The following is a 15,305-nucleotide window of genomic DNA, read 5'->3' as shown; positions in this document are numbered from 1 at the left end:
ATTTCAGTTTGGCTTCAAGTGAATATTCAGCAGCATGCGAGATCACTCTGAGTGTGCAGGGCATTTTTTATGGTTTGGTTGGTTTATTGAGGGCTTAGTCATGTAGTTCTGTTTGGTTTTAATGGGAAGTGCATGACTAGATTTCGCTGCTTTGTAAGGTATCTTTTACAAATGCTTAGAAAAACAGGGCTATTACCGCTAAGTGGGTTTCATAAATAGAGATCTGATCTTCTCCCTGGTTCCACACTGCCGTCGTATTAATGCAACCACAGTTTTTAATGAGCACAGAAATTCACTTAAGAGTCATCTGATCAATGATGTTGTCAAGTTTCTATTCTAGTCTCTTGGAATGGTAGAATGCCAGGAGCCGGACATTACTGCACCAGTTGATAGTAGTGCATGTTGGTTAAAATTCTGATTTTGGATTTTTACCTGATGACCATCTGTAACTTTTGGCTCTTCCTTTCTGGTGAAATGCATGATTTGAGAGTAAGGGCTGATGTGGGAGAAGTGTAAGCTTCACTTTTGTTGGGACCAATCCTTGAAACGCTGGTATGTTTTTGTTGGGCCAGTCACTAACAGAGCACATGGTGCTTACGTGCCCTCTTTTTTTTTTTTCTGCATCTCCACTACTTCGTCACATGCAAGTTCCACCTTGTCATACGTCAACTGGACAAACCAAAGTCCTTGTGGATGGAATGGGAAGTGCAGTCAGCAAGGGTGGGCTTTAAATTATGGAAAACATATCACCCCACAGAAAGAAGATCCAAGTCCTGATCAGTTGTGCTGGAGGAGAACAGGACCCTTTTAAGGAATTATTGTTTGTTTTTGTGGCCTCAGATAGCTTTCATAGCAAATAGAATTGCTTTACAGTTTTATGATGTAGCAGAAGTTTGTGCAAGAGACTTTTAAAGGTTCAAGCATCTAGCACTGTAATTGTTGCACTCCCCACTACATTTGTTACAAATTAGTTGTAGTAAAGCATATTTCATTTTCAAATATAGCACTAATGGAAAGCCTACTAGTGGGCATAAAGAGGAAGGTCTGTGTGAATATGAGGGGAAAAAAATACAAATATGACTTCATTCTTTATAAATCAGTTCTGCTTCCAGTAAGGGTGTGCTGGTGCCCCCTGTCCACACGTCGCTGTAGGGTTGTGACCTCAGAGCTGGGGCATGCAGTGCACACAAGGAGGTGCTGGTCCTGCTCCTTTTTGCCCTGAGCACCCAAGTGAGTCCAAGGAGAGACTGTCTAAGGGCATTCGGGTGGGAGATAAGCCCCAAACTTTGCATGCATGAGGAATTGATCTGTGCTCTTTTCAGAAGTGGAACAATTTACTTTCCTTCAGGAAAAAGGTGGAAGCAGGGAATGAGTGGTGACTTGTGGATTACAGTTGGGTCTCCTGTAAGAAATTCTCATAGCTTTTTTGCCTTCCTATGCATAAAGTTCTGTCTCCAGGCACCCTCTACTCCTATGGAGTCAAGAGACTGCAACCTTTTGGAAACCTGACTTTAGCAAGGAGGCTTCATTTTCTGTTTCTTTATGTCAGTTGAATGTCTGTTTGATGAGGATAATGCTTGGGCATTGGCAGTCTGATAAATAGCCATTGTGGCAAAGAAGCAGACCCATGAAAAGAGAATCTAACCAGTAGGACTTGGCATAGGAGCTCACAGCCCAGCATTAGGTGCATGCCCTGTGAGAAAGGTTGAGCATGACAGCAAAAAACATCACCAATGTCACTCAGATTGGGGTCCATCCCATCCCTCCATGTTATGCTGGCAGATACCTAATGCTGGATTTGGACTGGCCACGGGCTGACGGATGGAAAAGCATGGTTTCTGTAGTCTCAGTCAAAGAAACTGTGCAAGGACTGCACCTTCAGGTTCCTCCTCCTTTCTCCAGACCCTGAAAGTCCTTCAAGAAGCTGCTTGTTCACTGTAAAGATCTCAGTTGCAAGCTAAGCAACAGGAAGCTGGGTCTTCAGTATGGGCTTACAACAAATGAACTCCTCGTCCCTCACCTGCCAAGAGCAAGGGGAAGAGGTTGTTTTAGCTATTCCAGAAATACTCACCCATTTGTTGGATTGGAGCACGGAAAATTGAAGCCCTAAAAGGACATAACAGTGAAGTCAAAAAACGCGGATTTATCTCTACAGTCATAGGTTTAGTAGAATGTACTATGCTTATAAAGATTTCAGGCTTTGATGAAGAGAAGCACTATTTTGGAAAGCACTTTGAGAATTTCACAGCACGACAGATGTATCTGTGTAAGACTATTATTTCCTTATATATGTGGGTAGTAGTCTTGTAAAAAGTATTTTGACTTACAGAATCACTGCAATAACGGGGAATGTGCAGACACAATACTTAACTGCCCCCACATGCATATTTCTCCTTTATTAAATCTTACTACAATTAAAATCTTAACTCTTCTCTTCTAGCACAAGCAGCCTGCATGTATAAGAATATGTGTGACAGCAAGTAAGCTTTTTAGCTCATTGTTACTTGTTAAAAGCAAGGATTAGTAAGAAACATATTTACATTTTATCTCCAATTTTTCCTTTTATTGTTTTGTTGTTTGTTTTTTTTTCTCTTGCAGGCACAACTGTCTCAGGCTTTAAATGGTGTTTCAGATAAAGCAAAGGAAGCTAAAGAATTTTTGGTTCAGCTGAAAAATTTATTGCAGCAGATACAGGTAACTGTAGAATGTTGGCTGTTTTGATGATATGTAATCAATAGAACCGAGTGAATAATTTATCTGATGGCTTTGTTTCCTTCACTGTTCTTCTATTTCCTGGAATCATCTAACCTTTCTTGGATATAAGCATGCTAGGCAAAATTACTCATCAAATAATGCCTATGAGCCTGTTTTAGCTTCTGGATTGCTGTTTATTGCAAGAAGCTGATACTCAGTACTGGACACCAGAGCTGAGTCAATTTGCATTTGATTGAACCCCTCAGCCATGCTTTCAGCATCCTTCCTGCTGGCTCTTCCTTGAATTGGACATTTAGGATAAATTTTCCTTTTTACCCACTCAGAATTTATTAATCGTTTTTCATCTAGCATTTTTTAAAAATGTACTTGTTGCTGGATAAAATCCAGTCAACCTGTTTATGAGACGATTTGTAGGAAGTCAAAAAAGAGGAAAGAAACACATGCTGCTAAGTCAATTTGATTGTTTATTAAAGGAGAAGTATTTCCATGCATGCAATTGCGCAGCTTGAACAGTCAGAACAGGGCTCACGGTGAGTGCAGTAATTGAGGGCACAAACCCCAAAGGAAGCAAGTTCTGTTTCCAACCAGATTTGCACTCTAATCAGTGCTGGAGGTCATATGGTCCTCAACTCCCTTCTTGCCATGCAGAGTGGGGCTGCAGACGTGCTGCTGTGCTCTGAGCTTTGTGGTGTCTGGAAGGAGATACTTCCTATCTGCAGTCACATTGTCTGCTCTACGATATGCGTGCTCTTCTTTCATCAACAAGCAAGTCTTATTTCTGTTGCTAACAGAAAGCCAAAGCAGAATTTAAACAATCTGTGTTTGGTTTAGGATTAAATCATTTCAAAAATGTCGCTTAACACTGCAAATTATGGATTTGTACTGCAAGTGCTGCCAAAGCTCTCAGATTGCCACAGAGCAGTACAATCACACACCCTCTCTGCCTTCTGCAGCATGGTGGGGAAGAGAACAAAGAAAGATGAAGAACCTGGTAAAAAAAAGGGTACATCTAGCTGAAAGAAACCAGTGTGAAGACACTGGGTGGTGCCTGTAATGTGCTGTGTTTTGAACACATTGAGGTTTTTCTCAGCTGACCTTTGGTATCTGAAAGTTAAACAGCCCATCTAGCCTAGTCACCTGGGCTTCTTTCATTGTCCAGGAAGGATGGACACCTCTAAGCATACCGGCAGCTTCCTGTGCATACTGGCAGCTATTTCTGGGCTGCAATGACTCATCTAAAGCAATAGCTTGTTGCCACTCTTTCCTTGATTCACCTAGCTCCATTAAATATTTTTTCCCCCTCTTAAAACCCAAAGGTGGTCTATTATGACTATTTATGACTACGATGTAAAATCTCTTAATGTGTTTCAATAAAATCACTGGCAAATTGTGTGCAAAGCAGCACACAAAGCTGCATATGTATGCCCAAGTGAAACAAGACTAGGGTGTTACTCTGGGTGCTAAGTGACAATCACTCACACTGTCTGGCTCCTGTGGAGCTCCTTGGCATCATTTTGTCTCATGAGAAATTGCACTCTTTCCAGGTGAAGGAATTGGTACAGGGATTGTTCCCATTGGGCAGGTTTAGTGCAGTCACTTTGTTTAGGGGAAGGGTTTTAGAAATGTCATGAGCTGATCTGTACCTTTTGGCTGTTGGACCAAAGAATAGTTCTTGGATTGTTGTTTTTTTTTTGTTGTTGTTGTTGTTGTTTTGTTTTGTTTTTGATGTTGGCATGGGGACAGATAAACATTTATACATGTAGATTCATACCCAGAACCATATATCTCAGGTTATCTCTATATATCTGCAGGTTATTTCTAATAGGTGTTTTCTGGTGGTAGCCTCACGCATACATACAGACACTTACTTCTCAGCAAAAATGCCTTATAAATTAATTTTTACACAAAGGAATGAGTCACACATACATTTTATTATCTTGTTTCAGTGCATTCCAAACCACTTAGCCATCCGCACTCTTTATCTCCTCACTGTGAATGTCAGAGCTATGAGGAGCAGAGCTTTTGTCTTACCCGGGCAGATTGCAAATTCATAATCTCTTTTTCCTTTTTCCTGTTTTGCAGAGCTGTTGCTTTCTCCTCTTCTTCCTTCCCTTCACCTTTTTGAGGTCACTTCTACATCTGATAGTCTCTTTTTACAAACTTCCTGTTCCTCATCACCTCTCTTGTTTCCTTGCTCCTCCCTAATGCTCTCATTATCTGATTTTCACATTTTCCCATCTGCTGTAACAATTTCATCTTTTCTCACTTGGAAGAGGCATATTGCCAAACACCCTGTTTAATATGTGAACAGAAAATTAAGAGAAAAATGGTGCACCACTGCCATGTACAGACTCACGCTACATACAAAAACAGCACATCAAGAGAAGCTTGATAGAAAGAAGCTTAAGAGAGAGTCAGGTGTGATAAAAGCTGAGGAGGGAAAGATACAAACAGCAGGTGACTAGGATAAACTTGTATACAGTAACCAAGCTAGCTGGTGTCTCTCCTCAATCCCTTCTTGCTGGCAAAGGAGTAGAAAAGAGCGGCATAAACAAAGGAGTTGAGAAACAGTAACGAATTAGAGATGTGTGATGGCTTTCCACTGACATGCTTCTCCTTAAGCAGATGTTTAAAGTCTTTTTTTTCTTTTTCTTTTTTTTTTCCATGATTTGGGAACTGTGAGTAAAGCTGATAGGACAGCAGAGCATCTTGTGGTAATAGGAGCTTGAAAACTTTTTCCTGATTTCTTCACCAACAGATGAAGCGAGGGAGAGCTTTCCTTCAAATGGGTGCTGCAGCACCAATTCCACAAGCAGGGAAAGTTATCACCTGCAAGCAGAAGTCGTTTTTGTATCATTCACCCAGATTTCTTCAGCTGTACTGGGAGTTGGTGGTAGCACAGTTTGTTCCTCATTTACCCTATCAGAGTTGATGGAGGGCTGAGTGATAGCCGGGCTTTGTAGGGGGTACAAGTTGTGCACCACACTTGCTGACCTCTGCCCAGCAGGGTTTTACCACAGTGTCAACAAAAGACTGTGAGTACTAGCTAGTGATTTCAAAGGAGCTACAATGGGTTAATTATGCAGAGTGGGACAGACTCCTCTTATGTATGAGTGTGCAGTAGGTTTTGATTTTATGTTATGGTGTACTACATCTGCAGTCTGGAAAGTGCCAGTAAAACAAGGTTTTCATAGAAGCCCACTTTGCAGCATGGCATCTTCCTGTTTCATCTTATAGCATGCAGCTATTAATGACACAGCAGTAATGAAATCAGGAAGGCAATAGGAATGATAAAGCCTTGAAAGGATGTTTCTGAATGGAAAAAAATGGGCAAGAATAAACAATAGTGTAGCTATAAAGCATGTTTTCTTTCATGAATATGACTCTTCTTCTAGGAGAATGGATTGGATTATGAAGCCTGTCTTGTTGCTCAGTGTGATGCCTTGGTTGATGCGTTAACGCGACAAAAGGCCAAACTGCTCACAAAAGTGACCAAGGAACGTGAGCACAAACTAAAGGTAAGTGCAGCTCTCAACAGCTGTAAGTATACAGCTCAGTGTGGCTGTTGATACCTGGTATTACCGTGCATTTTGTCAAGTCCTCAGCCCTTTACACAGTGCAAATTCCTAACGACCCAATCCTGAAGTTCTTCAGCAGGTTCTGTTCAGTGGTTTAGTAGAAATGTGCTTGTACACTTAACGTTAGGCATGTGTGGATCCTTCCAATGGCAAAAAACACTTCTGCTCAGGTATAACCTTGGGGATTTTGGTGTCTCTTCAAATCTTTAAAATTCAAGCAAGCCTCCAGATGCCCATGTGCTACTTAGAAGATATTAAAGAAACACTGTAAAGGAAGGAAAAGAAAGCTATAACTGGATGAACAAAGTGGAAGTGAAAAAGTTTCTTGAAATGTGGAACTGCATAAGTGATTCTGAAGTATTACAGTGTGGGTAACATTAATAGTATCTAAGACAGGAGGAGATATAAAAGTGAAAAACAACATGAAAAGCAATGAATAAAATCAACCTGAGATCAGCGTTTGGAAATCTCCATGCTTAACAAGAGCCAACAATAAGGAGATGATTCTAACAGTATTGCTTATCCCACTGTTTGTTCCTGTTATCCTGGGGTAACTGAGGAGCTGTGCTACTGAACACAATGCTACTAGGCCTAATTTACAGCAGAATAAAGTCCAAAATCTGAAAAAAAAAAGAGATGTCTTTTTAAATTCTTAATTCTAGCAGTGCATCCTTAAGCTGAACAGGGTTGATGATGAATTGTGAAGGGAATAGTAGAGTATAACCTGCAGTTATCCTCTGTAATATTTGTCTTTTAAGGCAAAGATTTTTCAAAAGCTCAAATTTTTAGTGAAAGCACAATTGTAAATGTGAATATTGCAAATGCAAAAATATGTTATGTGCTCCTTCTGCCCCCAGCAAACCTGAGCTTTGAGCAATTAATCTGCTCTGAAAATTGAGATTCCCTGTGCGCAACATTTTGCCAAACTAATTATCGGTATTTACAATACAGAGCAAGCGAGCGTAGCTGATGGAGTTGTGGCAATGGCCATATGGCAGCTAAATTAAGCACTGCTTTTACACGCTCTCCCATTTGTTGCCTCTTCTGAAATAATTTTATACATTTCACTGTAAGCTGAAGCAATTATCAGAACTGTGCTGATGCCTGTTTTCCAGGTTGTTTGGGACCAGATAAACCACTGTACGCTGAAGCTACGTCAGTCAACAGGGCTTATGGAGTACTGCCTAGAAGTTATCAAAGAAAATGATCCCTCTGGGTTTTTACAGGTATTTTCCTTTTGGGTGAACTGGGGTAAAAAAGATCTAAGATAAAAAGATTTAACATGTAAATATGGAAGTATACAGCTTTGCTAATTAGTGTCTTCCCCTTCTAAGACAGATTCCTGCTGATAACGTCTATAAGGCCTAGCCAAAAATCATGCCAGTTACAATTTGAATGTCATTAAACCTTATGGTTTCACTCCATCCTTTCTGCAACACACAACTTATTGGAAGCTTGTGCTAAGGTCTGAAAAGTTTTTAAATGTGTAGAAGCTCCCTTGGAGTCTGCCTCTGTAAATATATTGAGAGAGATTTTATGGTTGGACCCCGTGTAAGCCTACATCAAGGAAGATTGACAGGTATCTCTTTGCTGTCTGACTCCCTCTGGCTCATTTGCAGGAGCTGTGCAACCCAGGTCCCAGGGAGGAAGCAGGATGAGTCTTTCATAGTTATCATCACTGAGACGAGGGAGAAGATGGGGCAAGTCATGAAAGGGTCAATTGATGAGAAAAAATACGTGTTTTGTTATCCAATCAATTACTTGGCCTAACTAATTGCATTTTATTAACTATTTTCCTTAATTATTATTTTGCCATATTAGTTTTATTGCCTTATTAATTGCCTAAGAAGAAATGGCTCCAAAGAAAATGGCCGATATGTGACTGTCAGCCAAACAGGGCATGCCACACACATGAATGCATGAATGCAAGGCCTCTCACAGTATCCCTGAAAAACAGAATGAGAATTATCCAACATAAACCCATTAGCACTCCAGATTGATGGTTACTGTCACATCTGGTCTCAAACAAGAGTTAAGACTGTGTGATGTATATTAATCCCAGAGACTGTACAGCATTTTAGCAGGCTGTCAACTGGATACTACAGGACAAATGTAGCCTTTAGGTCTAACAAACATGCTTAGGTACTTCAGATGCTTTGTTTACCACTTAGCTTACTTTTCCTATAACCTTCAGGTCTTCATTCTTGGCACTCACCTTTCATATAAAAATGTACTTTTTTTTTTCTTTTTTTCCCCTGTTCATTTTTCTGGTTTATCTGACAATAATTTCAAGGTAACCAGCAAACACTGAAGTACTGCATTACTCAGAGCAACTGCTCCTGCAGACAGGATATAGAAACACAGCCAAGAGACCCAGCAGCCCTGTAAGTGACTCCAGGGTTACAGGAAGGCTCCTCCTTACCACACAGAGTGGCTGGGACTTTCTGGTACAGGAGTCCAGACAGAAGGATCTTCCAGTGACAGTAGTGAGGAAGGATATCTGAACTCCTACAATAAAGGAAAACCCACTCTGACCTATCCAAAAAATTTTACTCTCTTTGATTGACAGGAATGTCACTCAAAAGGATTGCAGGTACTCAAATGGCATAACTGAACTCAAGGAGGTTGAGTTCATTGATTTGTGTGGAGACAAGATCTCACTTACAGAGGACATTGTGATCATCTTATTCTGACTTGTGGCCTAAGTGACTATAGGCTGAGCAAGAACAAAGATTTAAACACAAAACTGTTTTTGATGTAATGATAGTGAGTCCATCGTGTTCTTAGGAAATCTGTGTGACAACCTATCTCCCTTATTGTGAGAAATAAACACCTTCTTTCCCATTTGATTTTTGTATTTCTTTCAACTGAATCATCTCTTCTAAATGGAGAGACCCTCTGACATGTCAGCCTCACTTTAAGCAACTGGCTGTTTGAACAGGAGAGCAGAGCCATACAGTGCAGATCAGAACAGAATTCTGAAGTGACGAGGCATTCAGAGATGTGATCTGTAACAATACTAATGGCCTTTACAAATGCAGTTTTTATTTTTGTACTCTAAGATGAGAATGTTTTTTGAAAGGAGGAGACCAAAGGATATAACATAAATGGAACTCCCTTCAGAATTACAGGATCCCATCTCAACTCTCATGCTGTCGTACTCCTGTTTCTTTTGTGCTGCATCTCACAGCTGTTCTGTCACTTCTCATGTCTGCTGATGTGCTTCTGCATCCGTAGTTTCATCAAAAGCTTGATGGTCTCTTTCAGATTTCAGATGCTTTAATCAAACGTGTCCAGGTATCTCAGGAACAGTGGGTCAAAGGAGCCTTGGAGCCAAAAGTGTCTGCTGAGTTTGACCTGACGCTGGATAGTGAACCCTTACTGCAAGCCATTCATCAGCTGGATTTTATCCAGATGAAATGTAGGGGTGAGCTCTTCTGATTTTTTTTTTTTTTTTTTTTTTTTCATGCCAGTGTTGAAATTGTGCTGGGGAGAAGGGAGGTGCAGAGGAAGGAAAGAGAAATGGCTTGAGATTTCTGGGTATTTTTAAAAAGTTTTCAAGCAAATTCAGGTTATTGGGTATTTCCTAAAATGGTGTACTTACCTGGTATGCAGTGACCTTGACAAGTGATGCCAGGGCTAGTTAAATATTTGAGGAGATAACAGAAAGTCCTACTGTGAAAAATTTATCTTTGATTAAGAAGAATCTAGATGCGTGAAACTTTACTCCATTTTACAGCATTCAGTAGGTTGAACACAGCCAATTGAAATGCTGGTCATCCCCATCTTATCAGGAACAGTTAAAGTAGTAAATAAATATTTCCCTCAGCACACATATGCTGGAATAGGGAAATAAGCACTATAGGGAAATAAGCCCTATAAACCCATGTATGAAAACTGTGTCATGATTAAAATAAAATTGGGAGACAGAAGGAAGGTAGTCCAATTGCTATACTGTTCCTCGATTCCAGGCGTCAGAATCATCCTGAGGGACACAGAAAAAGGAAAAGGAGGTAAAGGAAATTATTTAAAAGCAGAAGCTGATAAACAGCAGATGCTAAGGGCAAAAAAAATATATATTAACAATCACATGCTTGTAATGTACTTGGTTTATACAGAGTAGATTAGAGAGATACATAAACTATCTAGATGTTAAACCTATTGTGATCCCTGGGAATCATGCCATGATCTTCACTCTGTGGTGATTCAAGCCTTAGTTATGTGAGTAGATGATAGAGTAGAGGCTTTCAGAAGTTAATGAATGAGTTAAGGGCATTCATGTTGTGATGTTGGATGTGGTGTTTTGTATATCAGCTTTTGCTGTTCTTGTTGTTTTTTTCTCTAAATAAGTATAAGGATTTGTGCTCAGTTTATCTGTTCTCTCTGGGCCTAATTCTGGACACGTGATTCTCAAGATGGAGTAATTAGGGTGGATCACTTGGCAGGTAAATGTATGGAGAAACAATGGGTAAACAGCTAAAGGCCACAGTCTGCTCACTAGGAGTGGCCTGCACCTCCACAGAAACAGCCTGTGCTAAAGAAGTTTGTCAAAAACTGTCTGAGAGCTGCTCCTCTGAAAAGCAGACGAGAGACTGAGTAATACTGATAAAACTTCCCCAAATACTCTCTGCATTTATCTGTTTAAATCAGTTTATATCTAATGCTGGCCATATTTATTATTAAATATATTTAATACTAATCTTGCACCACTCTCCCTCCCAAACATATAAAGAATTTAGCTAAACTATCCACTTAAGTTGCTAATTAACCACAGGTCACTTGAGGTGAGAACAGCTTAGGCATTTGGCTTTTGGATGTTTATCTGTCAGTAAGCTGGAGGACTTAGAGATTTTAATTGAGCCAGATTCACTGGAGCTCTATGAGAGCTGCTGCAGTCTGTTGACATCCCCATTTGATGTAGAATCACAGTTAAGCTCTTGCACAGAGCTAGACGTAGCCTGAGACGCAGAGGACAGGACTGGACAGCTTCTGCTCAAACCTGCAGAGAGGTTACAGACCAGGTTGAGTATTGCTCCCAGTGGCACTTAAAGAGTTAGCCCTCAGAAAGGGCTTTTCCTGGGGCTATCTTGGCAATGACCAGGGAATACGCTTCATGTCCCACCAGTTTTGTCACAAGCTGGTGCACATGAAGGCCAAGCCTGGCTGCAGATACTGCAAACAGCAGTGGAAATGCCATTTATAGAATCATAGAAACAGAATCATTTGAGTTGGAAAAGACCTTTAAAAGTCATCTAGACCAATTCCTCTGCAATGAACAGGTACATATGCAGCTAGGTCAGGTTGCTTAGAGCCTCCTCCAGCTTGACCTTGAATGTCTTCAAGGAGAGGGCTCCCTCTACCTCTCTGGGTAACCTATTCCAGTGCCTCATCATCCTTATCATAAAAAAAGTCTTCCTTATGTACAATCTAAATCTCTCCTCTTTTAGTTTAAAACCATTTCCCCTAGTCCTATCACAACAGACACTACTAAAGACTCTGTCCCCTTCTTCTTTATAATCTCCTCTTTAGATACTGAAAATCTGCTATGATGTTTCCCTAGAACTTTCTCTTCTCCAGGTTGAACAGCTGCAGCTTTCTCACCCTGTTCTAGTAGAAGAGGTGTTCCGTTTCTTGGATCGTTTTTGTGGCCTTGCTCTGAAGGCACTCCATCAGGTTCACGTCTCTCCTGTATTGAGGACTCCACATCTGGATGCAGTACTCCAGATGACGTCTCACCAGTGCACAGTAGAGTGGCAAGATCTCCCTTATCCTACTGGCCACACTTCTTTTGATACAGCCCAGGATATGGTTGGCTTTCTGAGCTACGAGGGCGCATTGCTGGATCATGTCCAGTTTGCCATCCACCAGTACTTTCACATCCTTTTTTGGCAGGGCTGTGTTCTATCCTTCTGTTCCCCAGCTTGTACTGGTAGTGGTGGTTGTCATCACCCAAGGCCTTATGCTTGGATTTGTTGAACCACCTAAGCCCACTGCTTGAGCCTCTCTAGGTCCCTCTGGATGACACACCACAAAGGTTGGTGTCATCTCTCACATCTTTGTGTTGTTTTTCCTTTACCATTGCTGCAGAGGCATAAGGGACTGTGTTATTTCCTTTTGCACCTCCATGTCCCTGAGCAGCACAAGCCACTGACTAGTCCAGAGCCAACATCCATAGGTACCAAGGACAATTTAGTACATATGGATGTATTTATATTTTCCAGCTTATGACTAGAAATCTATTTGAATTACTCAGTCTGATGTGTTGACATTTTTGTTCCTGAAATTTACATCCATTGGCATCCTTTTGGACATATTTACCTCTATGGACATCAACCAATGTTGTGTTATCTTCTTATGCATTAGTGGTCTTGCATCTCAAAATACAGATAATACAAAGGAAGCATTGGAGTAGGGGGATTCTCCACTAGGAGAATCACTTTGCAGTGAGAAGAGCTGGTGTTGCAGGGTGCTGCAGCAAAATCTCTGGGACTTCTGAGCCTCCAGCTTCACACACAAAAAGATCTGTCTCTTCACCTCTGCTCCTCCTTCTCCAATCTTACCTACTCCAATCTTAGCACACCCACGTGTCATCACTCTTTGCCAAACACTTGGTGGTGAGTGGGGAGTGTTATAAACTCGCTGTACAGATTGATCTGTCAAGAGTAGATGCACTACAGACATCAGAGAACATCTGTAAAGGGATTCTGGGGAGAGCCGAATAGAACAAGGTCAGTGCAGCTTTCCCAGCTGCAGGATGTTTCATGACAAATGCTTTGTGAACCAAGGTCAGTAATACTGTTATTGATGCTTAGTGCATGACTGAATTTCTAAATTTTTTTTTCAAACTCTGGCCTCATTCAACCTCAGTGCACTTGCATGGATCATTTAGAATGAAAGCTTGCTTGTAAGTAAACATTGATTCACTGTGTTGAACAAAGAAGAATGAAAATGAGAACAAATCACATTAGATTTGCTCTGATGACTTGTTGATGTACCTTACTGGTGGACGCTGTAAGCTCACATCTAAAGCCAATCTCAGCAAATAAGGTTCATGGAGTGTTTTGTTTTTTTCTTTTTACAAAAAACAAAAGCAATTCAGTACCAGATTAGATGTGCAGGGGCCAGAAATGTGATAGATGCCGAAGTGATGCTCAAGCAATCAGATTGACTAAAATGTCTCACTGACTGCTTTGGTAAGAGTACTAAGTCCCCAGGCTGGCTGACCTGCTGAGACACATGAATGGCTCTACTATTTGCTGGTTTGCTGATCTTTCTGAGATCTTCTTCCTCTGTCTGTTTTTCTCTTTCTTGCTTTTTCTCAGTGCCTTGGCACATAATTCCTCTTTCTTCAATGAGTGGCACATTGTGTACCAGGCATTTTCTCAGTTCAAGCTATAAACAAAGGCAAATAATGTGTTCCTCATTTTCTTTGTTCAAACAGCTGGAATGGCCATGCAATCTTGATTTGTTGTAAAAGGGAGACTAGGTATAACATAGGAAAGAACATTACTACCCTTTGCTTATCTGCGCCACCTCCGAGCAGTCAGTTGTATAGTCATTGTCAGGAATGGCTCCTTCCCTCTTCCACATAACAGTCCCTGACAACTCCTCAGAGACATCTTCAGCTTCTCTCTGCTTCTCCAGCCATTAGTTGCACAGCTCCGATAATAAAACAGTAATGCTTCATACTAGGTTTTATCTCTGGCTCTGCTTATTCTGCATCACAAACAGGTCTTTGCCTCTGGTCTTTCCTTCTCTCTTGATGACACTGTTTTTAGTGCTCTTGCTACAACTCAGGGTATTCTAAGGGTCTCACTCTCCCACTGCACTCATGTTCTTAAAACTCAATCTGGGAAGGCAGAGGGTATCATTGCACTACTTGCTTTGTCAAGATGACAAATAATGAAGTCTTAGAACAGCCCTATTCTATTATGAAGCGAGATCAACTTCACAAAGCAATGTGTTTTGGGTTGACACAAGGCACTTTTTTTAGCTAAGCATGACCTCTGTGAAGCACTTTCAAAATAGCAGGATGTTATTCAAGCTCATTAATAGGTCTTGCTGTGCCAAAGTAGTATCATTTCTCCCTTTATATTTTTAATCTTTTCCTTCAAAAACTCTCTAGGGGACTTTTAAGTTGAGCAATAAATGGGACAGCGCTGTTATTTAACATCTGAGACAACTTCTTTTCTGGTAGTTAACCTATATTTGTCTTGTCTTTGTGCCATCCCATGGCTTTTTACTCTGAAGTGTATCCCAGCGTCCCAGTTATTCAACACCTTCCATACTTTCTATGACTTTCACAAGTGTTCACCCTCTTTCCTCCCTGAGGAAGTCTGAGGTCAGGGTAAACCTCTGCCCATCTGTGTCCGGCTGCAGCAGGAGGGAGACAGGAGGGCAAGCATGGCAAGTCTAATCCAGCAAAGCTGAACACCTGCTCTGTGGGATTTTTTTACCCTTGGGCCCCTGAGTGGCTGTACAGCTCAGAAATTTTGGTGGTTTTGTACTTTACAAGCTTCAAGAATGATTTTTTCATTTAGTTCTGCCAGAGGAAGATTTGGAAGTTGGAGGGACTCAGTCAGTGTCTCTTGAGAGTTAGTTAGCCATCTAGCTAACCATTTAAAATTGCCTTTATCTCTGAATTCATTGCCCTCCATTTTTTGGCTCCCACAATGACACATTTCTGTTACCTCATAGTGCCTTCCAGAGAAAAATCTGAACTTTTCATGTGTAAAAAACAAGTAGATGTTTATTTATTATGCCCTTTGAATCATTCTTGAAGACCAAGAAAAAGCAACAAGATGGGGGTCTTTTTTGCCTTTTTTTTTCCTTCTCTTTTTGCAGAAAATTCTTCAAGAGCTGGTTTATAGAGCTCCTTTGTAACACACCACGCTCATTCTGTTGGGCTACCAACCTCCTGGGTTCTCTGCAGTGATGGGTAATGCCAGAGGGTAACTTCTGTATTATTTATCACTAGTGGAATGTTGATTTTTTTGCCCCAATTCCAATGTG

General features: G+C 40.9%; 1 protein-coding gene across 12 annotated transcripts in view; it reads left to right on the top strand.

Moving 5' to 3' along the window:
* Positions 1-15,305, top strand: part of TRIM67 (tripartite motif containing 67) — a 31,678-nt gene that overhangs the window by 4,429 nt on the left and 11,944 nt on the right. For 8 of the 12 annotated variants that reach the window (XM_048938160.1, XM_048938155.1, XM_048938159.1 and 5 more), the window contains 4 exons: positions 2,599-2,694; positions 6,111-6,233; positions 7,409-7,519; positions 9,561-9,714. In XM_048938160.1, the coding sequence (XP_048794117.1) occupies positions 2,599-2,694; positions 6,111-6,233; positions 7,409-7,519; positions 9,561-9,714 (484 nt within the window). Of the gene's footprint in view, positions 1-2,598; positions 2,695-6,110; positions 6,234-7,408; positions 7,520-9,560; positions 9,721-15,305 lie in introns of all 12 variants that reach the window. The other 4 variants (XM_048938161.1, XM_048938163.1, XM_048938158.1 and 1 more) reach the window with 3 other exon arrangements.

Source organism: Lagopus muta, chromosome 2 (assembly GCF_023343835.1).
Source record: "Lagopus muta isolate bLagMut1 chromosome 2, bLagMut1 primary, whole genome shotgun sequence".
Lineage (NCBI taxonomy): Eukaryota > Metazoa > Chordata > Aves > Galliformes > Phasianidae > Lagopus > Lagopus muta.
Note: the sequence above shows the minus strand (reverse complement) of the source record. Positions and strands in the feature narration are given on the sequence as shown.